We start from the raw sequence: 24952 nt of genomic DNA, 5'->3' as shown, positions 1-24952 counted from the left end.
TAAAACAAAATTGAAACGAAGTTGTGTGCTCTTTATTGGACAAAGGGTGCTTCCCAGATGGACAGCTTGCACTCGGGGTAGAGAGCAGCGCAGTCACCGTCATGGGCATGGGCTTTGTCATAGCGTGTATCTCGATAGGCCACAGGTTCGTGGTCCAATGCCTCTGGTATGGTAAATATTGCACGTAGCAGTTCGCTAACAAAGCTGCCGGGCTCCTGTTCAGTGGACTTCTGACCTGTTTCGCAGAGCGTGCGCAACACGCACTGATGTCCGTTGTGACCGCGTCTGAAAGGCAAATCAGACAAGAAATTAGATGCAAGAAACTTCAGAGATTTTGTTGATTTCGAATAACTTTTACTTACTTATCCAGATACTTTTCAATTCTGCCGTACAAGGTCTGCCGACTGTTGCGATGATATTTGATCTGAATGCTTTCCAATCGAGTTAGATCAGCATCGGGCACACTGGCAACTCCACTACGTCTGTGACGATGATGCGGATTAGAGGCATCTGGCAAGCTGCGTTTGCCATACACCGGATAGATTTTGTGTTCCCGTTGTCGGTTTACCTTTGGTGCATAGTAGCTATTTCGCTGGTGCTGACTATTAGCTGAACCATAGTAGTTATTCCGGCGTTGCAGCGATTCCTTTAGACTTATAGCAAGAGATTAACTGAGAGTGTGGACTGCTGAGGCATTTACTTACTGCGATGTCAATGCCCAATAGGGATAGCGTGTTGTCGGTGCCGGGCTGTAGGGATAGGAGTCGGTATGAAAGGGATTGCGTATGCTGCTCATTGGACGGCTGTAGTAGTAGTGATTATCCTTTCGTCTGGCCGGTGCAGTGGGTCGTCGGTAATAGCTGTCCGCATATTGATAGGTTGGATGCATAGGTGTGCGAAACACAGGTGTGTTGCTATAGTAAGAATTCTGACCGCTGCTCCCACCTGACCCATGCGATAAGTTGATGTAGTTGGGCTTGTAGCTTTCGTTGTTGTTATTAGTTTGTTGTGTTGCCTTTTGGGCATCGTCCACGTAGGTTATGTTGGAGACAGTGTCATTGCGACTAACATCTATTGTGCCATCTTCGAGCTTGTTCAATATATCTTCAAGGGCTTCGCTGGGCGGCTTGCTCGGCAATTCCCAAGCCAAAGCAACGGTAATACCCAGCACCAGATAGTTGGTGTAGTCCACAACGCAGATGATTTCGTCGAACACTACGGATGGCATGAAATAAATGAAGCATGTAAATTGCATTGTTTAGGGTGACTGAAGAGGGCAGAGACTTACCCATTTGAAAGGAACTGCCCTCCGGAAATACCAAATAGCGTCGCTTCCGCGAGAGCAGCTCCTGTGTCTGCATTGTTCGACTGTTGGCTGATTCGTTAAGCGTCGCCTCGATGAGTTGCTCAAAATCCGAGCTGCTTGCATTCTCTACAGTCAGCGATGGCCCCGCCGTTGGCAAGCTAATGCCATCGCCGACTTTCATTCCGTCGGCCTGGCAAGCACCCAAGCTGGCCGAGAGCAATACGATTGGCAGCAGCAAAGAAGCAGCTGGAGGCTTGGGCCATGCTCTGTTGTTGATACACATTTCCGACACTTGCGGTCAACGTGTTGTTCATACGCCAACTGCCAGCCAAAGTTCCAAAATGGTGCGCCAGCCAACCTGCTTCAATGGCACTGACGTAAACTTGTGCCTAGCTCTTGGTTGGGCTGTTAATTGCAGCCAGTTACCCCTCCAATGCTTCATCTAGTGCCCGTTCAGAACTTTCAAGTTGGTCTGGGCATCTTTGCTGTAACGTTGGAGTGCTACTTTTTTCTTTTTGTTCTTATTAGTTTTCACACTTTTCGTCTTTTGCTTTGGCCGCATAAACTTGAGTTCTTTGGGGTATATCCAATTTCGAAATATACCAGAAAACATTAAGCATATCAGAGATACTATGTTATAACTAAACGAGTAAGAGAATCGAATTTCCAGAATTAATAAGAAATTTTATTTTAAAATTTGAAATCGTTAAATCAAAATTTTTTATATCTATTTAATCCATAATTTACAATTTGGAATTTATAATCTTTGAGCTGTATTTAAATTGAGCTATTTATATATATTTACTCTCTTTAGCCATCTACAGGGTAACTCACAAGTCGGCTATACCCAACTCCAGTATTTTCAAAACATTTTTTCTTGTTTCTGTTTCTGCCGCTTGTCTTTCGAGTTGTGTTTGCTTCGTATGCTCGTTGGTCTATTTAAAGGCTCAAATTACTTTATCACGCTACCAACTTTTCTGGTCAGAACTGACAGATTCTTAAGCTAAGCCAAGAAAGTTAAGCAGCCATTAATAATATTTGGATTGCGACTAACTCAATCGAGTTCTGACTCGGTCAAATTGAAATGACTGAATAGAACAGAAAAAGATAAAGGGGAAAGTAGTCTCAAAATCTGTATGTTTATAAATAATGTATTTTTAATACGCAACTCGCTAAGCTTACGAAAAATAAATAAATAAAAAGCATGAAAATATATGATATGTCTTTCATTATTGCATCCAAAATGTGTGACGGCAATCGGCATAAATCTGTTGGCAGTTTCCTTGCTGCTGGTGCGCTTCCAGATAATGCTGCGGGATGTGCCTCAGCACTTCGCCGCCATCATTGTCGCCCGGTAATTGAAAGATGGCAGACACCAGCTCCATAATGAAGCTCTGAGGCTCAGCTGAAGCTGTAGTCGCATGTGCCAGTCGTTGCGCCGATTCGCAAAGTGCTCGCTGAATGCAAGCTGTCCCATTCAGCTGTCGCCTGTTGGATGTGGATTAGTACAGTGGGTCACAGCAGCGTGCACAGCACACTTACGTTTTGTACAGTCGTTCGATCTTGCTAAAGAGCAGTCCACGCGAACTCAATTGCTGCTGCAAGTGCACTCGGTCCATGATGTCATCGTTTGCTAGCTGATGCTGCACATCTCGTCGTCGTCGCCGCCGTCTGCCGAATACGGGATAAATGTGATGTTCAGGTGGTTGCTGCAACACCTGACGTGGACGCTGTGCATAGCTGTAGCTGTAGTCTTGTCTACAAAAAGAGGAGAGAAATTTTTTTGTGCATAAATTTATGATATTTTCATATATTTTATGTATTCCAAAAAATCATTTGCTATTCCTCCCATTCCCTGGCATTTTTGTTTTCAGACTTTTGTCGACATAAATACCTTTGCGTTGGTCGCTCATAGGAGCTCCACTGTTGCTGCTTTTTGCGCCAATTTTGCTGCACCCTCTCTTTGTTGCGCTGCCACCAATTGTCTGACCAGCGGTCAGCGTTGCCACGTATCGTGTAGGGGGTTGGGGCGGCTGCCCACTGTCGCCACTTTGGTATTGACTGTCGCGCATGCCAATTAGTCGGCCTCCCAGCATTCTGTTGTCCATTAGGCGAATTTGCATAAGCGGAAGTGCCAGCGCCGCTGTGGACATTCGTATAGTACGGATAGCTGTGGACATTGGATGCATATGTGGACGCTGCAGCTGATGCAGCACTGGCTGCAGACACCGAGGTTGGCTGCGCGTGCATGGCCTGCCAATTAATGGCGGTTCGAATATTGCTGGTCTGCTCTGCGGCGGCCGTCTGGTCCTGGATGGTGTCGTTGCGTCGCACAGTGCCCAGGGTACCATCGTTCAGGCGGGTGCGCAAGTTCTCCAGCAGCTCGCTGGGCGGCTTGCTGGGCAACTCCCAGGCAACGGCGCATGTTATGCCGAGAATTGCGAAATTGGTGTAGTCCACTATGGGTATGATTAAATCAAAGACCAGCTGAAATGAGCTGCCCTCGGGAAACAGCAGATACCGCTTCTGACGATGCAGCAACAAAAGCTGCTGACGAGATGAATACAAAGGACGCTCAAAGAACCTGCCAACGCTATTAGATTCATGTGTATAATTGGCGGTCGATATCGCTAACTCGTTTGATTCATTAACGTTTACTTGGTTATTCAGTAGCCTTCTACTCTGGCCCAGCAGCAGCACAAAGGCAATGCATAATGCACATCCAATTACAATTATGATGTCTCTAGCCATTCTCTGACGTAGTTTTGAATAATGATAAGTGCACTTGAGTTACGTCTCTGGAAAAAAAACAAATATTATTCACAAAAAATCACAGTAAAATATTAGATTTTGTTTGCCCTGAAACATTCTTGTTGTTGTTGTTTAATGTAATATAATGGAGAGCTAAAAAATTGTTTGCTGAATACAAACAAATATTCAAAATTATAAAATATTTTTAAAAATATTGAATGTTTCATAAGCCATATATAAAACTCACTAAATCATTTTTAAAGTATTTTACTTTACAAGTTATATCTGATCAAAAGGCTACAAGGGAACAAGCCACAATTTTAATTCAAGTATTTTAATCAAGCAACTGAACTTTCATACTAAACTTTTCAAATTGTTACGTTCAATATACGTGAACAGCAAAAATGTTATACTTTGTTAAACGAATGAATTGTTTTAATTTAATTTGATTTTTTAATTTTTTTACTTTTGTGTAATTGAGCAGCTGAATAGCCGCCGTTCGGACTTGTGGACAATTAAGCTGTCAATTGTTCGGGCTTGCCATGGTATTAACAAACACACACACACATAGCAAACACTCACACAGACTCACTTAAAATTTGCATAATTTCACTTTGGCTGCGATGCGACAGTTCCATTTGGCGGCAATGCCAATCATGCGTTAAATTAATGCAGTTTTCAGCAGCTAAAATTGTTGCAGAACTTCGAGGCTGGCTTCGTGTCCACAATTAAAACGCGTCCATTTTCAATGCCTCGAGGGCGATTGAGCACAAATTTATGATGCAGATAATTACGATTAGAGGAGCGACAAGCTGCGCAGGGAACGAAATTCATTCACCTAATTTTTCCTTCTGAATATTGAAGCCATTAGCTGTCAGAGCTGAACTGATGCGATGGACATGGCGTTCGGCATTCGGTTGGCTCTTCGGTTGGTGGTTTGGATGGTCAGCATCGTTTAATTGTACAATTAGCACCCAATTGAGTGTCGTTAACTCGTTTTATTGCCGCTTACAGAGGTCTTTAAAGGTGCGAACTGTCGGCCTCCAACTGTTCGATAATTGTTCCATACCCCGTGGGCATGTGCTCCAGCAACATAATACATATACATCGCATATCTATACATATATAAATATATATTTATATTTATATATTTGCAGCGCTTTGTACTGCTTTGTTGCATATTCAAAATTAAATGCAATTATTAAGTATCATTTTCGACATAAGTTTTGCAATTCAATATTGCAATTAGTTGCTCTCAGTGATTCTCTCATGTCGTTGATGTCACATACAAGTTTATGCTTTTAAAAGCTGGCGAGCTAAGCAAATTGAAATAAGAAATCAATTGATTAGACGTCTACTTGTCCACTTTAACATGAAACAATTTAGAACGTTGCAGTCGGGCGCTACTGACTGCAGAATACTCGTTTATAGCCTATAAAAGGTAACTGTAGTTATTTTTGGGTTTATTTGCCGCCGATGAGTGGACAATGTGATGCTAAGATATGTAGTTCCACAAAAACTGAATATTGGTTACAGATTTTTATGACCCCTGTGAAGCTAAATATAATTGATATGTTTATTTGCCGTTAGTCCATACGAATATGGATATTTCATATAACAAAATCGTACTGCTGCTTTAGACGTGGTCAAGACTATTTGGCCAGCAGTTTAGTTTTAACAAAGCTTTGTGCTCATGGAAAAATACCAATGCATAGTGAGACGGACATTGCACAAAATCAATAAACTCATTTGTTGGTTATATAATTATATATATATATATATATATATATATATATATATATATATATATAATATACAGTGCAGCTCAACTGAATAGGTTTGTTTTTTCTCCAATGCTTTCAATAAAACAAATTTTATTATATAAAAAATAAAGAAAATCTTGTGAACTGTCAATTTATATTTTATATAAGTTTTATTAATAAATTTGTTTACTACAAACATTTTAATAAATTATCTATAGTCAAATTTTACCAATCCAAAGTCTTCTGTTAATCTATCTGGCCGCCCAAAACTCTCAGCCAAACTCAGACATCTCTTTATATTGAGATGAACCTTCCCAGCATCAGAGGAAGCTGTAGAAAATTGCCAATGTGAAAATATCGCTGCAATTTGTAATAAATTATCTTGGTAGATAATTGATTTTTAAATTACGTTTAATCTGTTTATGTGAACATGCCGAAGAGGAGGCATGTAATGAATGCTATTAATAACAATAAATAATTGGCATCGTGTTTTAGACTCAACTCAAAAAATATGCTTTACAACAATTTGTATTATTATAAAAACACAAAATTTAATGACAATTTTTAATATTTCCATTTGTTCTCATATATAATGTTGAAAGCTATTAATTTATTGTTAATTAGAATTTTATTTTTTGTTTTCTTTACTTACGTTTAAGTCCCTTCATAGTTCCGACAGTTTTAACTAACAATTCTTAAAGCATTTTAAATTCATTTACTTGTGAGAATCATTTTAAATTTTTTCGACCATTATTTTACTAATACAATTTTCTCACTCAATTATTGAGATAGTTCTGTAAACTGGCGTCACTTGTGAAAGTTACTATCTAAAAACTAAATATTTTGAAAAAAAAAAAACAAATGTAATTACAGCTTCCTTAAACAAAAAAAACCTTTAGTTGGAGCACGCAAAGTGAGGACCTGTGCAAACTGTAATTTTTATTCCCTCATTGGGTCTTTAACACACCCACACATATACACGGACAGACACTTACAATCATCACCTCCGTTTAAGTTGCAACCCCACAGCAATTATCGCACATGCAGGCTTCCCCACTCCCAGTTCATATAACAAACACGCTGAACAGAAACCAACATAAATTTAAATTAAAGCAAATTTCCAGCTGGCTTCTGTTTGTTTTTTAGTTTGCTCCTCTTTTTGGTTGCTCATGTGAGATTTTTGCTAATTTTTACCAAGTTGAACTGTAAACAATGTCAGCATTGTAACCAAATGAAAACAAATGCACCAAACAAAACACATTGCGCTGCTGCGGGTGGCAGTTGCTGTGTGTGTGTCTGTAAGTGTATGTGTATGTGTGTGTGCCTAGAGAGTGTTGGGAAGAGCGTGGCAAATGATTGTATTAGTTGCTCAGTGCTGGGTACCTAACGAACAGCAGTTGCAGTTGCCAACACAGTCGCTGCAGCCGTCGCAAAAATTCTCGTAGCATGCAAAACATTTGTCAAATGTAAATTAGCAGTGGGACTGGTGTTAGCAGCGAGATGGGAGGGAATGATTGCTGCGGTTCTTTCGCTTGGCATTGGGGCGCGGACAGAGGCTTTGCGCGGTGCAAATCGCATAAAATCACACTTAATGCCCGCAGGCAGCGGCTGCATGCAAAAGCAAAAGCGCAGCGAGACGTGAATGTCGCCGGCAAACAAACGTCTACATGTGTAGAGAAATGGGTTGTGGCAGCCCATTGCCAGGCGAAGCCATTAAGAGGGGGCTCTATACATATATACAGTCACACTACAACAAATATATATATGTATATGCAGGGCTGCAGGCAAGTGCGGCCCGCTCATTTCCAATTTGCAACTTGTTTCTTCTATTGTTCCCAATTATCGCAGACGCCATGCAAAAGCAATGTTTAATTTTTGTTGCAGCAACTTCTGTACGAAACATGCAACGTGCCGCACCTAGAGCTAGACAGCCACCCAGAAGTACAAGTCAAACTTTAATAAGCGCCATTTCCATTGTTGTTATTGTTGTTGTCATTGCTGCTTGTTGAAACGGGTGCTGCCCACGTTGCGTATGAGCAATTTACATGTCGAGTATCAGCTGTGACTCGTTCTCCCTCTGCGTGTGTGTGTGTTGTATCAACAAACTTCTCTGTGCTCTCTCAAGCGCAACTCACGCGCTGATAACAAAATTCAAATTTCAAATTTTCCGAAACAAACTTTCGTATCTGTATTTCTGTGCATAACCATAGTTAAATTAATTAAATAACATTTTTGTGGCAGTTTCGATGCAGTCAGCAACTTCAATCGCATTGAGTGTATAAAAAAATACTATGAATTTTTTTAATTTACTAAAATATTTATTTTTATTTTAATTATATACAGAAAGTCGTTGTTGTATAGTGCGCTCAGCAACATTTTGAAAATGATTAAATTATACTTTTAATATCATGCCAAATTATCTGTTAATTTGATGTCAAGCAATTAAAAAGTTTTCATTTTTGTTTTGAATGTAAGTTAAATATTTCTGTATATTTAGTTGAAGTTGTGCCAGTTGAAACAACCGAATTATAGCATAATTAACTCACCATAAATTAACATGATGTTTTAAAAAGTCAAAACAGAAAGCAAATACAATTGTTAATTTAGTAGTCTAATTATGAAATTATTTGATTAAAAATTAATTTCTCATTATTTATTATTGCAATATTTTCGAGCTTAGCTTTTGTATTTGTATATTTTTCTTTTTAATTTCAATACTTTTGCGCTAGCGAATATTTTTGTCAATTTGTTTACTTATTGTATTTTGAACAGTAATGTCTGGGTCTAGCATGACAGAGATTATCCATAAAGAAAGCCAAGAGCTCTCAAAACAAATCAGGCATAATTCAGAGCATTCGAATCGCGGAACTATTTGAGAGCCATGCGCTATCAATTGGCAGCTCCAGTTTCAAGTCCAATGAACCTGATTAAATTTGAAAGCGCCGCAGATTAACACCTAGGCGTGAACTGGGGCCTGTACTGTGAACTGGGCGTTCAATGAACTGAGCCAGTTTCAAGTATCTTAACGGTATTTCGGCATAATTTCGAGAATAATGAAATATGGCACAGTTGACGGAACGGATTAGTGTTCTGAGTTAAGCATTCAAAATAAATAAAATGTTTTCGTTTTATATTTTTACTCTTATTATATGGAGCGAGTTAACGCAACTGACTGAAATGGAGAATGGGACTGAGATTGGGACTGTAAGCTCGATTCGCATTTCATTTTGCTGTTTCTGTCAGTTGTCAGTATTTTAATTATGTCAAATTCTTATGCTCTTCAGTGCTGCTGCTGCTGCTGTTGTTGTAGTTTTTCTTATGCTGTTGGCAGCAGGCAAACGTCAGCAGCTAATTAGAGAGAGTGAGCCAGCGGCGTGGCGCGAGTCACTCAATGTCACTCTGCCTGGGCATTGTCTCAGTCGCTGTTCACAGGTTGCTAAGGTCCCCGGCTCCCTAGCGAGGGATGTGCTGAGTTGGTCGTCGATGCTACTTCAGTGCTTGCCTTAAAAATTGCCACTGCTTCTGCTGCTTGGCCTTGTCATCATTTGCATAAGAAATTTATCTCAATGAGTAGCTAATTGGGAAATTGCGACATGCCCCCCGTCCATGGCCATGCTCAAGCCCATGCTCATGCCGTCAGCCCCCTGACCACCCACACAACATCAACAAAAGGGCTGAGTGAATCCTTAGCATGTTAGTTTTATTACACTAATCCTTGAACTAATTTATAGAACGCACCACTGCTGCATCTCAGTCGAGCATTTTATAATTAAAGTCAAGCAATGCTGGAAAAGCTTATAGGACTGACTTCAATTTAAGAACAGCTGCTTAAGTATTTTCATTCATTGCAAAATTCTTTTGTAACTTAAATAGAAATTAAGTAAATTTAAAAGAAAATGTTTCAGTTTGCATACCCATACGGCTGGCGCTATTTAAGCGGCCAGCATTGTGGGGCGGAAATCGACATTTGACAAATTGCAAATATACACAGTGTGATATTATAGCCAGCTTAATTTAGCTACACACAGACGCAAATCCTGGCATTCATTGCCGCCAACTCAATTGGCTAACTGAGCTCATTAGCAGAGCCCGCCTGTGGCTCCGCCCCCGAGCTCTCTGCCTGTACGGCATGCAGACGGGCGTCAGTGGCCGATAATGCGAGGCAAAGCAAATTAAATTAATTGCACATTTTAATTGACAACGCATCAAATCAATTTGCCTCCCAGACGGCGATTGATGTTCAAATGCAACCAGATCGAGGTCTGTTTGCCACTCGCCCAGCCTTTTGCCTGCATGCATAATGAGCTCGAGCCGATGCTCTTGGTTGTGCATTTAACATAGTTGAGCCGTTGAATGCCAATAAATTATGCCAGGTGTGCGCCGGTGTGCGCATTAGCCTTGCATATTAACTGTTTGGCTGCCTACAAATTGACCCGTGGGCCGCACCAAATAACCATTAACACCCACGTGGCCAAATTCCATAACTTTGAATAGGTCAACCTATGATTAGCATCAATGGAATTGTAGAATTTAGCACCGAATTTGTCAGCGTGAATATTTCAAAATTGTTGAAATAGTATTTTAATTAATTGTCAATTTAGGAGGTGCGAAAGAGAAATTCCATGGTTTTTATGTAGCTTAAAACATGTAGGAGGATTATTTTTAGATACTCTTATAGTATTTGTATTAAATATTATTTAATATCATTATTATTTATTCATAGTTTCTGCTACCTCTTTGATACTTGTTATACAATTCTACAATATTTTGAATCACTTTTATTTGCCTTGGCATAAATATCTAATATCTATTGTAGTCTAGCTCTGTTCAATGAATGAGTTTATATATTTCTTGCAATTGTTAATTATTAATTACTGCTACACTAAATTGCTTTTACTGAGTGAAGTGAATTTTGATGTGTTATTAGAACTCTTGCGAATTATCCAAAATAATTTTGTCACATTTCGGACGACTATCATGGCACTGCAATTAACAATATTATGTGTGTTGAAGCTCCATTATCGTTGCTTGGCACTTTTGATATTACAATTTGGCATGAGTTTTGGTCATAAAAACAACACTTGACAATGTAAATTTATTGCAATTAAAGTGCTTAAAAATATTTTCATGACAGTAAATTACGAAAGCAATCTAATCGTATGAATCGATTAGATAACTGAATATTCCATACTCTATACACAATATATTTGCTGAAATCGTAGAACTATATTCATACGCAAATTGAAACCTGAATTAGTGATGCGAAGCATGTTCTCAACAAGTGAAGAGACCTGAACGCCTGACACGTAATTTATTTCACATTTTGTCAAGGAGAAAAAACGAAACATGCATAAAATATCATAAAACTCAAGCTGTTTGCAGTGAGTTAAATATGAAATTTGGAGTGGGAATTGGACATTTTGAGCTCCACTGCAATTTCTCATAAATCATTATTATTTAATTGTATCACGGTGTGTGTGAGTGAGTGAATAAGAGTAGCTCTTCAAATTCGCATATTCTATAAAAAATGTCTTGAGCTTAAGCATCAGAAGTGCTTGATGAGTATAGGGTATGTGCTAGTCGGACAAGCTTGATTAGATCAGCTTAGCTCATGTGCAGTTGTGTTCGGGTCCTACTGCCAAAAGCGGAAGTTCTTTGTGTGCGAAACAAACTTGAAGAGTGCTGGCAACAAATACAACAAACGCAGAGCAATTGTGCAACAAAATGCCTGCATGTGCAAGCATGCATGTGTGCGTATGTGTGAGAGTGTGTGCATTTTAATGCCGTCGTATGCGTGCATGTAATTTATGTTTTCAACTTAATTAAAGTTAATTTTTAATGCCGGGCGTGGTCGACAGGTCTGCGGGCATGGGCGTGTCAACTGGCTCAAAGGCGCTTGCAAACATTTTAACAACACTTGGCATTTCATGCTGGTGACATTAAACAGCATCAGCATCAGCAGCTACAGCAGCAACTGCAACTTTTGTCATGCAATGAGGTCAACAATGAGCGCCGCAGAAAAGTATGCTATATTTTTTCAACTCGCTTCTCTGCTTTGCTCTGCTCCGTTCGCCTCGGCTGTTTAATAAAAATGCCAATTAAATGCATGTTGCTTGCTGCAATAAAAAAGGTCACCTGGAAATGGCACAGCGTAATTATAAATAACATCGCGCAGACACAAACTGCTGCGCAAAACAACTATCAATAATTAATTAAGAATTAATGAATTGCTTGAAGCGCTTGAGAGACGTATAAAAAACAACTTATATTGAGTCGCGTCTATTGGCATGGCCTTCTTTATTGCTTATGAATTGATAATAGTTCTGCAAGAGAAAATAGCTTACAAGACTATTTTAATTTGGAAAAATAAAATGTTACAAATAAAATTAGTTAAAACTAATTTATAAAACTGAATAATTATATAAAATTAGTTTTTATATGCATTAAAAATTTGGCTTTTAATATATGAACTCTCGTAGTGCTTTGACTAATCGACTTTCAAATCGAATTTTCAAAAAATCAATTGAAAAAGTCTATAATAAATATATTTGATTATTATTTAATCTAATTAACTAATCCTTAAATATTTCGTTTTATAAAAAAACATGATATGTAATTAAAATATATTTAATTTTTTGTTGAAGAATTTAGAAGAATTTAGTTTTGATATTAATTAAATGAATAAGTTCAAATATATATTTTATGCTGCGAGTTCTGAAAATTAAATTAATTATCTTAGGCTGATTATAGTTTATATATATATATAAATATATATAGAACCTGAGTTCAACAGATGTAAAAGAGATGACGGCACTCTATGCTAGTTTTGTTAAGTCTACAGTTTATACTCCCAAAATAGACACATTATAATACTCTTGCATTTGTTTTATTTATTCAGTTTTTAGTTGTAGAACTTTAGCAGTTTGCCAGAAGAATACAAAGTCATTTTGCTAGACATCATCTGTGTATGGTGATATGCTGTCAAAGCTAAGCGGGCAGTGGCTATGTAGAATCTGCTGGCAGTTCTCTTCGCGCAGATACGGAATGTGATGTTTCTCCTGATCCTCAAGGCTAATAAAAAGTACAACAAAATACATATAAATTTAGATTTGCGATGAGAAAGGGATATTCACTTACGTAAACATATATTTGAATAGTTTAAATAGGAAACCCTGACTGTTGTGCCCAGCTAATGCAGTACAATATGCTTTAAGGGCACAGGCTTTACCGTCGAGGCCACTGCGGTCCATTAGCTCGTGGACCAGCTCGTATGTATCCCTTCTGAAGGGTCGATTCTCACGCTTCACTAAGATCGGCGTGTTAGCTCGAAATCCGTAGCCCTGGGCCCAAATAGCTGGCTGTGGTATCACATTGTTTTTCACATTTATGCGAAACTTCAAATTAAGAGATGCATCTGTTAACTAAAGTCAATGACAAGTGAAGTGCTGTGCAGCTGTTACCCACAAATATACGAGATGTCTCTATTATGTCCAGAAAGCGTTTGGCTCGCCTATGCGGAGTAGTCGCATTCTGCTGCGATGCCACAGTCAAAGTGACCAAAGCAGCTGCAAGCAGCAGAGAAACTTTAACAAATCTCATTGTTGCGGTTGCAGTCATGGAACTGAACTAAACGGTGCGTGACTGGGCAACGGACAGTTACAAATCTGACGAGTACACCAGGCTCTCGTCGAAAGCCCAAACTGGGTCCGACTATAATATTGATTACTACTAGGCTGCTAAGTGCTCTAACTGACCCAATTCGAAGATTCAGTTGACTTATTCATATCGTCTTCCTGTGCTATTTAATTGTTGCTTGGTTAGGTGGCAATTTGTCATAACAGTGTGAAGTGGATACGGCAAATGAGTAAACAACTTCTGTGTTCTTCATTTTCATTTCTTAGAAAACTAATTTGTAGATGCGAACTGAGCACAACTGGCCCTTTCTTGACTTACCTAAATATTAGCTTGAGCAGCTTGAACAACATTCCACTCTTTTGATGGGGCTTATCAACGTCGAAAATTGCCGTGCAGAATGATTTCAGCAAGCAGGCACGTCCATCAAAGCCGTGGCTGAGCAAAAATGATGTTCGATTGAAGTATTTGAGAGTTGCATGATGATTGCAGTCAACACTTACCCATCCAGGGCAGATTCGAGTCTTGAAAATAAGTCGCGCTTGAAAAGAATGGCGCTCTTCTGGCGCTGCTCCTTGGCGTCAGGAAACGGATAGTTGGTACGAAAGCCATAGCCATAGGCGAAGAGTGTATTGATTGCGAGTAAATTGTTCTTGCCATTGGTACGCCACTGCAGGCATGGAGTAGACAAAGGGGGTAGTCAGAAAGTATAGACGATTATAAACGCATTAAGATGTGCAACTCACCGACATACGCGAGCCCTTTGTGAACTCTAGGTAGCGTTTGCCACGTCGCAGTATCCGTGTGTCATTGTTAGCTGCCGGCTCGTTGGAGCTGAAGTTGTCATAATGCATGTCAAAGCTGTCGCTGTTGTTGTGATGCCTGTGGATATGACTGCCGCCGAGGGCGGACAATGCATCGAAATTGTCAGCACTTTGAACGACAGCCGAGCACATTCCAAACAGCAGCATCAACAGCATCAACGCTGTTGCTGATGGCCGTGTTGACAGGCAAATCAAGGAGCAGCTGCTTGGCCGTTTGCGTTTGTTAATTGTGGCACTAATTAATACACTACCAGATGACGACATTATTGATCAAAATACTCAGCCGAATTGTTTCACTTCTTTTTAATTTATCATTAGCTTTTTCTTTTGGGTTTCTTCGGGTGCATTGTCTGCTCGTAGGTGCGACGCGCTTCGGTCCAGTTTTTCCAGGTGACTGATATGCCCGGTATACTTAATCTGTTTGACATAAATACCGGCATAGAGCTCCCCAGCCTGAGACGCAGCCCCACACCGAGAGCCCAAGCAGCAGACAAACAAACAGCCAACAACAACTGAAAAGTCGTTGTACTCTGCTTTGTGTTGCTGTCTGTTATTGTTGGCGTTGCTTATTTACTTATTTATCGCTTTGTGTGTTGTTGTGACATCGCATGTCTCTGTTTCCACTTGTACTATTTCTACATTTGCTTTTTCGTTTCTATTTCTCTCCCGCTGGCCATTTGCTGACTGTCTTCAGAAGAGAGCCGGACATGACATCCACTTGTTAACACTTTTTCTCTCTATCTTTCACGACGCTAATCTTCGTGCTGATTCGTGTTGACATGAAGAATTTACCACGCGAACTGTGAACGCATTAATGCGAGAGGTGTGAAGAGTGGGATCTGGGTGATGCTTTGCATTCGTTAATTTACACGCCCAAATTATTCTAATGAAAAGGTTTTCAAGATTGCTAATTTCTATAAATAAAATGTGAAATCGTGAATTTTAAACTTAGATTCAAATGTAGTCTATGCAGCTGACCAGGTTAGATGACCAAATCAGTCGTGATGTCTGAAACAGGGGGATTCCATAGAGCGTCGAAAGACAGACGAAGTATCAATTGATCTCTAAGTTGCAACCAAGCGTGCCACCTTTAACAAATACAATGTCTGAGGCAACTCATTATAAACTGAACCTATTGAAAATGGGAACACAGAGAATAATGGCTTAGGGAAAATATATGTAACACGCAGGAGGAGGAATGGCAGACTCGAGAAATTATATATATTCTAGTTAAGAATGATGAGCTGAGTGGATCTAGCCCAGTCCGTCTGCGTAGATACCTGGATACCTTCCCCTTCCGCTCAAATTTACAAAAAACGTATTTCAAGTAAAAGAGACTTGAGCTTTAGCAAGCATCTGAAAGTGGGATAATTATGGTTTGAGAATATTATTAAGGAACTATATTAAGAAACTATATTAAGAAAAAAATTTAATTATTAATAATAATAATACGTTTAAGAGAATCTTAGAGTGATCGGTATATCAGTGCGTGCCAGAGTTCAGGGTTTATTTCCTAGTCGAGCGGTCCCACTTATGCTAATTTAATGCAGCTTATATGTTACAATGTGTACTTCCAAAGCAGTGACTTAGCAAGGAAAGCCGTGGCACCTGCAGACATATAGTAACTATTAATTGTATATAAATTCCAATGCACATTCCATATAGATTTAAATATTTATTACATTTGCATATATCGCTGTAATGAATAAAAACTAAATTTACATACACATACATACATCTACGCATATACATACACAGATATACATATATGCATACAACAGAATGGGATTCAGTCCCATGTCCCCAGTCCCATGATTGTGTATGCAAGCAGCGTTCCCATTTTAAAACTTAGTTTAATCTTGAGAGTTTCTAACTATATATGCTGCTAAGCTTACAATTGCAATATAGTTATATAAATGCGCATTATTTATACACAGCAGTAAATACCAAAGTCATATGGAAAATTATTGCGAGCAGTTGCTTTCCAAAGCACGTTTTTGACATTTTGAATATTCTAGTTAAAGTGAATGATTTAATGTCCTTCTGTATTTGGGCTACATTAAGGCACACATCATTAAAATGTCATGACTCAGCTGCCGAGTTTGTTAGACGATTTATCTTAGTTCATATAACAGTACCTAAAGAGAACTTACCCTGGACAGCCTTTGTGGCAGTTGTCTATGTGGCCAGCGCTTGAATGTTCCATTCAATTTTCACTCAACTGTCATGTCAGACAATTTTGCGAGCTTGTTGATTAAATTAAATTTCCAAAAACTTTGCCAAATATATTTGGTGCTCATCGCGCTGCTGTTGCTGTTGTCTTTTTTATGTTTCAGTTCAATTAAATAATTTTCGGGCTTTTGTGTCGAGCGAGGCGCCAGACGCCAACAAATGATGACACACACCCACCCACACACTCTCTCTCTCAATTCCACTCTCGGAGGCAGACAACGTATCTCGACATGGCTTCGATTGGCCACAATGGGCTGCACTGAGGATAGTCGAGAAAAATGAATTGCCATTTATAACCCGATGGCAACAAGTGATTGGGATTGGGACATGCGGAGCCATTAAAACGATTTCATAAGACAATTTTTGTATTGCAATTTATTGGGCATAATAATTTTTCGGTGGCCTCGAGTATTTACCGAAAGCCAATTCCAGTAGCGAGAACTGGCAAGCGTACTGCTTTTCACAATCAAAATTATGAGCGTGTCGATAGGCATTGTCGTAGTGCACAATGTCCGAGTTCTCCTGCAACTCTCGCGTGAAAATTCGCTGCTTGGGCAAACTGCAAGCGAGAAATGGAGAGAAGTTAATATACACACATATTACTTTATAGGTGAACTTACCTGAAGATAATGCGCATCATCTCACCAATCATGTTCATCTTGTTGCGCTGAAAATACTGACGACTCTCGCAGAGCGTGCGCAGGACACAATCACGTCCATTGTAGCCCATGCTGAAATCGAAAATGTCTCGAGTTAGTTAGTGTCTAAATGAATTTAAATGGTTTGTTCTAATTCATAAATATTAAAAATATAATTTGAATAATACATCTAAAAGGCAGATATAGTATATACCTGCCCTATATATAAGTTTCTCTGCAGGTCTATAGTAAATCATATGTAGCTATGTGTATTGCATTACTTATCAACGATTGCTTCAATATCCTGATAGATTGCACTTCTGGTGCGACGACGCAATGTTGGCGAAAGTGTTGGGCGCCGTGTCAGCCCGTGCAGGCTCTGGAGTACCCACGTATTGTTGGGCAGATCGTAGGCCACGCCCCAATTAAGACCGAAACTATTGTGGGCATAGTAGGGATTGCCAATGATGCCGACAGTGAAGCAAACAGCAACCTGAGCATTGAAAAGTGCAAGAAATCAGAGATGATATTCAACATGCTGAGTATGAATGGGTTCGGGGCACAAGAGTCCATATCCAATGTGACAGTGACACATACGGTAAAAGAGGAGCCTTCGGGAAAGCTGAGATAGCGCTTGGGTCGGCTCAGTAAGCGCATGGATTTGGCTGGCGGCGGTTGGGCGTAGGGAGCAGATGACGCCAACGTTGTCTTTGCACGTTCCATCATAGTCATCAATGCTGGCAGCGGCGGTGGCGGCGTTGGCGGCGGCAATAAATCATTGGAAGCGTTGACGCTTCCAAGTGGCGCATCAGTTTTATGACTCATGAAAACGGCTAGCAGCGAAGTGGCCGCATTTGCAGCACTTGTCGTCGCAATTAAATCGTAAATCAAAAAGTTTGCAACAATTAAACGATAATTAAACAATACGAAACGCGCGTAAATCATGGCCTGCTACGTGCCACACCGTTTGAAGCGCTGAATGCAACTGCCACAAGACGCTTGCAACGCCAACGACAAAAGGTGAACAATCGTTGCCAAACAAATTGCCAAAGTGCAAATGTGCCAATCGACAGTTAGTGTCGAAATGCAACTGCAGCGTCTCTTTGCAGTGCCAACAGCAACAGCAACAGCAACAACAGCAGACACAGTCGCAGTCGAAGTCGCAGTCACGTTTACAATAAACACGGCACAGACAGACCACACACCAAGGCAAACACAGACACATTCATTTAGAGGCTGTGGCAGGTGCTGCAGTTTAATTGAATTGCCTACAACAGTTTTCTGGGCCAAGACATCCACCTGCTGGCTACAGTGGCAGGTGTCTTGCGCAAAAATAGTTAGCGTCCGTGTCGCAGTCAAAAATGCCTCCGCCACAGACGATGAAGATCGATGGTTTGATTGCCATTCAATTGATGGAGTGGAGTGCTGGCTGCTCTATGTTCTTAAGTCTTTAAGAATTGCCTCTTTTTTTTATTCTAAAGGTAAGTATGAAAAATTAAGAAGCCTACTCGACAGACCTTATCTTTTGAGATCTCAGAAATGTGCTGACTTCCTGGTATAATTGATAGACTGATTAGGAAATAAGTATAAAAAATATTGATAAATATAAAAATAGACTAAGTTTATTATCATTTAATGTTATTTAATATACTTCGATAGCTGGATTTAGTGAAGCATTCATTTACTAAAATACAGAAAATATATAACTAGTTAAAGTTAGCATCGACCTAGGTCCAGTAATGCTTGGCTGTCTGTGTTAGAAACAAGTAAGCAAACAAACAACTTCATTAGCCTCGCATGGCAAACAACACACAGGCATACACGTCTCCTGTCCAACTTGCCACAAAGTGCGTGTGTGTGTGCCTGTGTGACCAGTAATGTTAGTTGGCAAAGCAAAGCGCTTAGTTGACCCATTAGAACAAAAAGGCTCGTAAAGCAAGGCCAAAGTCAATGGGCAAAAATTGGCAGGCATCAATTGTGGGCGCTAAGCAAAACAGACAATCGAAGCGCAAACCAAACGAAACGAAACGAATCGAATCGCATCGCATCGAATGAAAACAATCATAAAATAGGCCCCGAATGCCAAGATGAGCACGTGTATAAAAGCCTAGCTAAGGTCAATGGGACACCCAAGTTAAAGTCAAATGCCCGGGCTAAAACTTCTGATGACCACTTGAAGCTTAGCAGTCGCTGCAAATGACGCACAAATAGACCAAAGCTCTGTGATTACCATGACAATGTCCCTCTCTCTCTCTCCCCCTCTCACTCTCGCTCTATGTGAGTTTGTCCGTATCTGTTTCGCTGTGATAAGGCTTGGGCATTTTACAGATTGAACGCACCAGATAGTGACACTTGGGAACTGCAAATTCGAATGATATATGCAGATGTCGGTCCTGTAAAGATGTTGCACATAATTTTTGGTTCCAATTATAGTCTTTGTTGTAATGCATTTCTCCTTGGGTCAATATTAAAGTTGTGCGTAGAAGACTTTTCGGATATTAAACTATTTCCGAAGCATACAAAAAGCCAATTTAAATGCTAATATAAAATACCAACATTTTATTATTATGCCAGCCGCACGCATTCACACTCACGCACACACAGACAAACATCCAAGCAGCCAAACAGAATATAGTTGTGGATGGGAGGCGTGCCTGAAGGTGGGCGTGGCAGGCTGAGACAGTAGAGGGAGGGCAGACCACTTGGGCTGCGAAAGTTGTCTTGGGCTTAGCCGCACTGTGCGTGATAAGCCAAGTGCCTGGCCTGACTATAGCACTAACACACACACACACATAGATGTTAATATATATGTTTATATATAAGTGGGCATAATTCTATATACACTCGCACTTTAGTGCAAGATGGAGCAGTCAGTCAATGGGTATACGTACACAGCTCACGAACACTGTGGGCATGTTAAGTAGTTATATATGATTTTGCTATTGAGATATTTACTGAATGTATACCAATGCAAACACTAGGTGAGCCTGTCACCTAAACGACTTTATGATGCTCTCTTAACACAATTAATATTCCAAGTTTAAATCGAATAACTAGAATAAATCAATACCAATTAAAATTTATAAAATTTATAATAATTTATAAAAATTTTTAATATTTATATAAACAATTTAAATAAATATTATATAAATTATATAAGAAATTATGACTAATAAGATCTGATAGCTAAAGTCGAATAAAATGCTTTTTGAAATATTAGAGCAAAAAATATAACTGGGTTATATGAACTTGATTTGCATAAACGAACTTCAAAAATTTATTTGAATTATTTGAATTGTTTAACTAAAAAAGATTGTTTGATATATATCTCATTTTTGCATAATACATATTAAAAATATTTAGAAGAGTATTCTATATAAAAACATATGAGAATGGTGCAGTCGGGTGTTAAGGACCAATGCCCAAGGCTCAAATCAGTGGAATCTGGCGGTCTAGCTCCACCCCGTGTAAGTTTTGTTTTTCGGTTTAGCCAATATATATAATTTATAGTTTGCCAAAAGAGGACAATAATAGTTTAGACATTACATTTTGAGTTTCTGATAGTAACACTGTCGAAGATACAGTTTTTCCGATTTGCAATGCCATCAAAATTCGTGGACAGATACTTTTTGGCCAATTTTAAAAGGGCTACACAGGAACGTAACTAAAAATTTTTAAGCTAAGGCTACATAATTCAGTTTTAGAGAGAGCTCTAAAACCGTCCTACCCGATTAGTTCGCCCTATATATATTATACCATATATAGTATTCCCTATTTTCTAGGTCCTTAGTGTGCATTATAAGATGAAGGCACTCTCTAACTTCATTAGCGGCGAAATAGCTGTCGCTTAGACGGACGGTCAGACATTGCACAAAACCAATATACTCTTTCACTTCATGGATGAGGGAGAAAAAGGAAACATAGTAATATGTAAGTTGATACGTTCAATAAACTAAATTAGAAAGCGTCGAGTTTGTGTTAGGTAAAGGACAATAGATATGGCCTTATGGACCTCAAATAATCAATGTAAAAACTTCTAGCACACTTGAGAATTATAATAAAATCTCCCATACCCGTAGCGTTTCCATATTAGCTTGTATTTAAAGTTACCTGTCTATGATTGCCTCCAAGTTACCATAGAGATCACGTCGATGTCTGCGTTTGATTTTGGCAAGTGCCAAGCTGGGCTTCTTTGTGTTCCAGCCATGGGCATTTTGTAACACAAATGTGATGTTGGGCAAATCGTAGGCAACGCCCCAATTTACACCGAAGCTCATGTACAAGTAGTTGGGATTGCCAATGACGCCTGTGCTCAAACAGACTGCGGCCTAAGTTTGTAAAGAATTTAGCTTAAACTATGCAGAAACTTTGATGCCATTGTCCGTGTGTGTTGTGTGTTGGATGTGTTGTGCGCTGTGCACTTACCGATGCCGATGAACCCAGAGGAAATGCTATAAAACGTTTGCCCCTCGAGAGTTTACGCTGCGACAATGGCTTCAATGAAGCAGCATGCGGCTCCAATGGGTCCATTTCCTCAGCATCTGTCAGCGTGATATTGTTGATGCGGCTTTCATGATTCGTATGAGCTTCAATGCTTGCTGTCAGCTGTGGCGCTATGGAAAACACATCCAGCGCATCGCTTTTGGACCAAGCATTCAGGGATAGTCCGCGCTGGCATTGGCTCAACATAAGCAGCAGCAACAATTCCAATCTAGGAACAAGCCAAGTGGACGACATATTCTGGCTGCGTATTTTTCGACAACTGAATCAAAGATTTGCCTTTGACTTTGGGCTGTGGCATTTGTGGCATCGTCTGCCGCAGTCAGACATTTCAGAATTATGTGTGGCAAATGCTTGTTAATTAAACTAGATAGACTGGTTTCAAGCATGATGTCAAGCCCTTTAGCCCGACAGCGTAGCAAATTTGAACCAATTTCTCAGTATTGGTTAGCGTGACATTGTTGCGGCTTGCATTGTGGTTAATTATGGTCAGCACTCCAAATTGATTAGACACGCGTGCCTCAAAATTCTTTGTCTGGCTTCACTCTGCCTTGTTCGCACTTCAGTCTATCTACGCTTGCATTGGCAGCAGTTAGAGGTGATCGGATACCGTAGTTACTGCTGTTTATTACGTTGCTGACTCTGATCAGTGCTCCAATGGCTGCGCTATTAGCTTTGTCCGAGAGCAACCAAAGCACATATCCCACTTGTTTCGTCGGCAAAAGCGTTGGCTTATCTTTGAGCTGGGCACATCCGTCTCAGTAAGTAACCTTGCCTTCAAATCTTTTACATGTGGCCAATCGGCATCAAGCACCAAAGTTTCATCGATCAAAAAGCATTTTAAAATTCTTGGAAACTTAAAAGGATTAAGTTTAAATGACTAATAAGGTAAGGTAATTCTAATACCATCTCCTGCTCTTTTGCTTAAAGGCTGTGCTGGACATTAGATCTTGATTCTTGTGACTGTTTGTTTATTGATGACTTGCTTGCTAGACGCAGACGAAAACCCAAATGCGTTCCGCCAACACCACCAAGTGCTTGCCAGGCAAGAGGCATATATATGATTTTTGGTAAATGTTTAACAAACGTCAACATTAAATTAAATTTCTCATGGTAAATCTGTAGAATATATATTTTTTCCGATTTGCTACACCCCTTGTAGGCGTGGTGACATAACTTTTGCTTATGGCTAAGGCTTCAAAACTGCGGAAAGTACAGGGTATTGTTAATATGACACATATCAAACAAGCGTCAAATGTGCAAGAATGGAGGAGATCAACAGTAAGTACCTAGTGCCAATAGTGTTTGAAATATAACTGATCTTGAACGAAACACTGTATAGTCAGATCCAATCTGATACGTCCCTAGAGGGCGTGGATATATAATGTGTCGATCGGTAAGGATTCTTAACAGTGGGCCCCAAATGTAGGATATATCATTTTACCCAATTTGCCATGATCCCACTGGGCGTAGATATAACCACCATATATTTTTGATGCCGGGTTGTCAACGCGAGTATATGTTCCAAGTTTCAAGTCTCTATCAGATTAATTTCCGATTTGTGGGAGTCTAGGGAAAATCTTTATACTTTATAATATGAGGTTATGCTTCAAGTCTCTAGCTTCAATAGCAATGAAATGGCTTGCATACATATGGACGGATCCCACTGGGCGTAGATTGGGTCCATGATCCCACTGGGCGTAGATATAACCACCATATATTTTTATACCGGGTCGTCAACGCGAGTATATGTTCCAAGTTTCAAGTTTCTATCAGATTAATTTCCGATTTGTGGGAGTCTAGGGAAAACCTTTACACTTTATAAGATTATGCTTATTATGCTTCAATAGCAACGAAATGGCTTGCATACATACGGACGGACGGACGAACGGAGAGCACAACATTGCAAGAAACCAGTATACTCCTTCGCTTGGGAAATAAATATAATAAAACTGAAAATCGCAGTCAATTATTTTATTCGTACATAGAAGATGCCTTTTCTTTTTTTTTAATCCAATGCTCAAATGCTGATGGGGAGTTATGCTGATTGAGAAAGTATCGAAATTAGTTTTGCTTCTGTTTGTTTATAGTCCGTGCTGAAGTCTATTAAAATATATTTTTAAAATTAATAAAAATCTATTATAATTTATTTATAATATTTAGTAAATATTGACAACTATTTGAAGCAGTCAGTCAGTTTGTATTTGCACACAGCTCACGAACAATTTGTGTTTGTAAAGTATTGATGTAAAGTATTGATTGATATATGATTTTGCTATTGAGATATATATTGAATGCATCCAAATTCAAACATTTGGTTATCGTGTCACGTGGACGACTTTATGATGCTGTCTTAACATAAAGTTTTAATCGAATAACTAAAATAAGGTAATTGTTAGTCAAATTCTGTGAAATAATAATAAGATTTCATAAATTGCTGAAGATGAAAAAATTATTTCTTAATAGTGAAGAGCAATAGTTTAATTATAAAGTAGTTAAAACAAGTCAGACTGCTCTCTTTGGTTACTGTGCAGTTAGTTCAGTGACTGCGCTTTCAGAAAACCTTCACAGTAAATTGGATTTCTCTATATATTGGTATTCAAACTATGCTTTAAAAGCGTAGCCAAATTATCGATTTTCATCGTGGGCGGAATGATAAGAGAAATATAAACTTAATATTTCAAGCCTCTTGCTATTGTGATTTATGTGATCGACGCGATCACACGGACGGACAAATGGAGATGGTTAGATAGACTTAGTTCGTAATCCTAAACTAGAATATACCAGGTATGCTCAATAAATAAATGATTTTTTTATTGAAATCATGGAACACGTTATGCCATCTATTGAACGTTAATAACATTAGAAAGGTACAGGTCTCACCTTTCAAATACAGCCAACTGCATGTAAATCGGTTGTCAGGTTAAAAAGTTAGGAGCTTTTTAAATGAGAGTATGTTTTGTGCTTGTGTCGTAAAAATACAATGGAACAAAGAGCAAATATTAAATGGACCTCTTACAAAACTAAAAAGTTCTTGAATTTTTGATGAAAAAACAGATTTGTATCATCGACCACCATCCGTATTTTCCTGATCTAAAACCATGACACAGGTGGTAAAGAACATTTCTTCAGATGAAATCAAAGAGTCTATAAATTAGTTGATTATTCTAATGGTTGTATTTAGTTGAATGGAGGCTATTTCGAATAAAAAATGACTTTCAAACATTGTACGATACGTGTTTTATTTTATATCTTAAAAGTCACCTTATTGATAAAACACATACTGTGTATTTACTTTACGAGGCC

At 39.2% G+C, this 24952-nt stretch overlaps 3 protein-coding genes across 5 annotated transcripts; all 3 read right to left on the bottom strand.

The window, feature by feature from the left end:
• Nucleotides 1–32: 32 nt before the first annotated feature.
• Nucleotides 33–1767, bottom strand: LOC111593366. The gene is made up of 4 exons (XM_023306078.2): nucleotides 1289–1767; nucleotides 705–1215; nucleotides 363–653; nucleotides 33–285 (listed from the first exon to the last, which is right to left on the bottom strand). Exons 1-4 carry the CDS (start codon nucleotides 1587–1589, stop codon nucleotides 33–35), a joined length of 1356 nt encoding a protein of 451 aa, XP_023161846.2. The 5' UTR covers nucleotides 1590–1767.
• Nucleotides 1768–2535: 768 nt separating this feature from the next.
• On the bottom strand, nucleotides 2536–4019 carry LOC111593379. The gene is made up of 4 exons (XM_023306098.2): nucleotides 3988–4019; nucleotides 3216–3899; nucleotides 2849–3052; nucleotides 2536–2794 (listed from the first exon to the last, which is right to left on the bottom strand). The coding sequence occupies exons 1-4, from the start codon at nucleotides 4017–4019 to the stop codon at nucleotides 2536–2538; spliced, it is 1179 nt and encodes a 392-aa protein (XP_023161866.2).
• Nucleotides 4020–4027: 8 nt separating this feature from the next.
• LOC111593367 lies at nucleotides 4028–14572 on the bottom strand. 3 transcript variants are annotated; one of them, XM_023306082.2, is made up of 6 exons: nucleotides 14199–14572; nucleotides 13956–14122; nucleotides 13774–13890; nucleotides 13272–13330; nucleotides 12958–13234; nucleotides 12699–12891 (listed from the first exon to the last, which is right to left on the bottom strand). In XM_023306082.2, exons 1-6 carry the CDS (start codon nucleotides 14538–14540, stop codon nucleotides 12771–12773), a joined length of 1083 nt encoding a protein of 360 aa, XP_023161850.2. In that variant the 5' UTR covers nucleotides 14541–14572; the 3' UTR covers nucleotides 12699–12770. The 3 variants fall into 3 exon arrangements, with proteins under 3 accessions (XP_023161849.2, XP_023161850.2, XP_023161847.1); XM_023306081.2 differs by lacking the exons at nucleotides 12699–12891; nucleotides 12958–13234; nucleotides 13272–13330 and adding an exon at nucleotides 4028–4104; XM_023306079.2 differs by lacking the exons at nucleotides 12958–13234; nucleotides 13272–13330.
• Nucleotides 14573–24952: the final 10380 nt, after the last annotated feature.

The sequence above is a fragment of the Drosophila hydei genome, unplaced genomic scaffold (assembly GCF_003285905.1).
Source record: "Drosophila hydei strain 15085-1641.00,03,60 unplaced genomic scaffold, DhydRS2 tig00000063-arrow-pilon, whole genome shotgun sequence".
NCBI lineage: Eukaryota > Metazoa > Arthropoda > Insecta > Diptera > Drosophilidae > Drosophila > Drosophila hydei.
Note: the sequence above shows the minus strand (reverse complement) of the source record. Positions and strands in the feature narration are given on the sequence as shown.

Bases quoted from the DNA above. Each gene is read 5' to 3' on its own strand.
- LOC111593366 (XM_023306078.2), bottom strand. From the start codon at position 1,589: ATGTGTATCAACAACAGAGCATGGCCCAAGCCTCCAGCTGCTTCTTTG. The intron at 1,216-1,288 runs GTAAGTCTCTGC...TGCCATCCGTAG, and splicing joins GGGCAGTTCCTTTCAAATGG to TGTTCGACGAAATCATCTGC. The intron at 286-362 runs GTAAGTAAAAGT...TTTGCCTTTCAG, and splicing joins ATTGAAAAGTATCTGGATAA to ACGCGGTCACAACGGACATC.
- LOC111593379 (XM_023306098.2), bottom strand. From the start codon at position 4,019: ATGCATTGCCTTTGTGCTGCTGCTGGGCCAGA. The intron at 3,900-3,987 runs GTAGAAGGCTAC...TGAATCTAATAG, and splicing joins TGTGCTGCTGCTGGGCCAGA to CGTTGGCAGGTTCTTTGAGC. The intron at 3,053-3,215 runs GCGACCAACGCA...ACAAGACTACAG, and splicing joins CAACAGTGGAGCTCCTATGA to CTACAGCTATGCACAGCGTC.
- LOC111593367 (XM_023306082.2), bottom strand. From the start codon at position 14,540: ATGTCGTCATCTGGTAGTGTATTAATTAGTGCCACAATTAACAAACGC. The intron at 13,891-13,955 runs GTAAGTGTTGAC...ATTTTTGCTCAG, and splicing joins CTCGAATCTGCCCTGGATGG to CCACGGCTTTGATGGACGTG. The intron at 13,331-13,773 runs GTAAGTCAAGAA...TACTCCGCATAG, and splicing joins CTGCTCAAGCTAATATTTAG to GCGAGCCAAACGCTTTCTGG.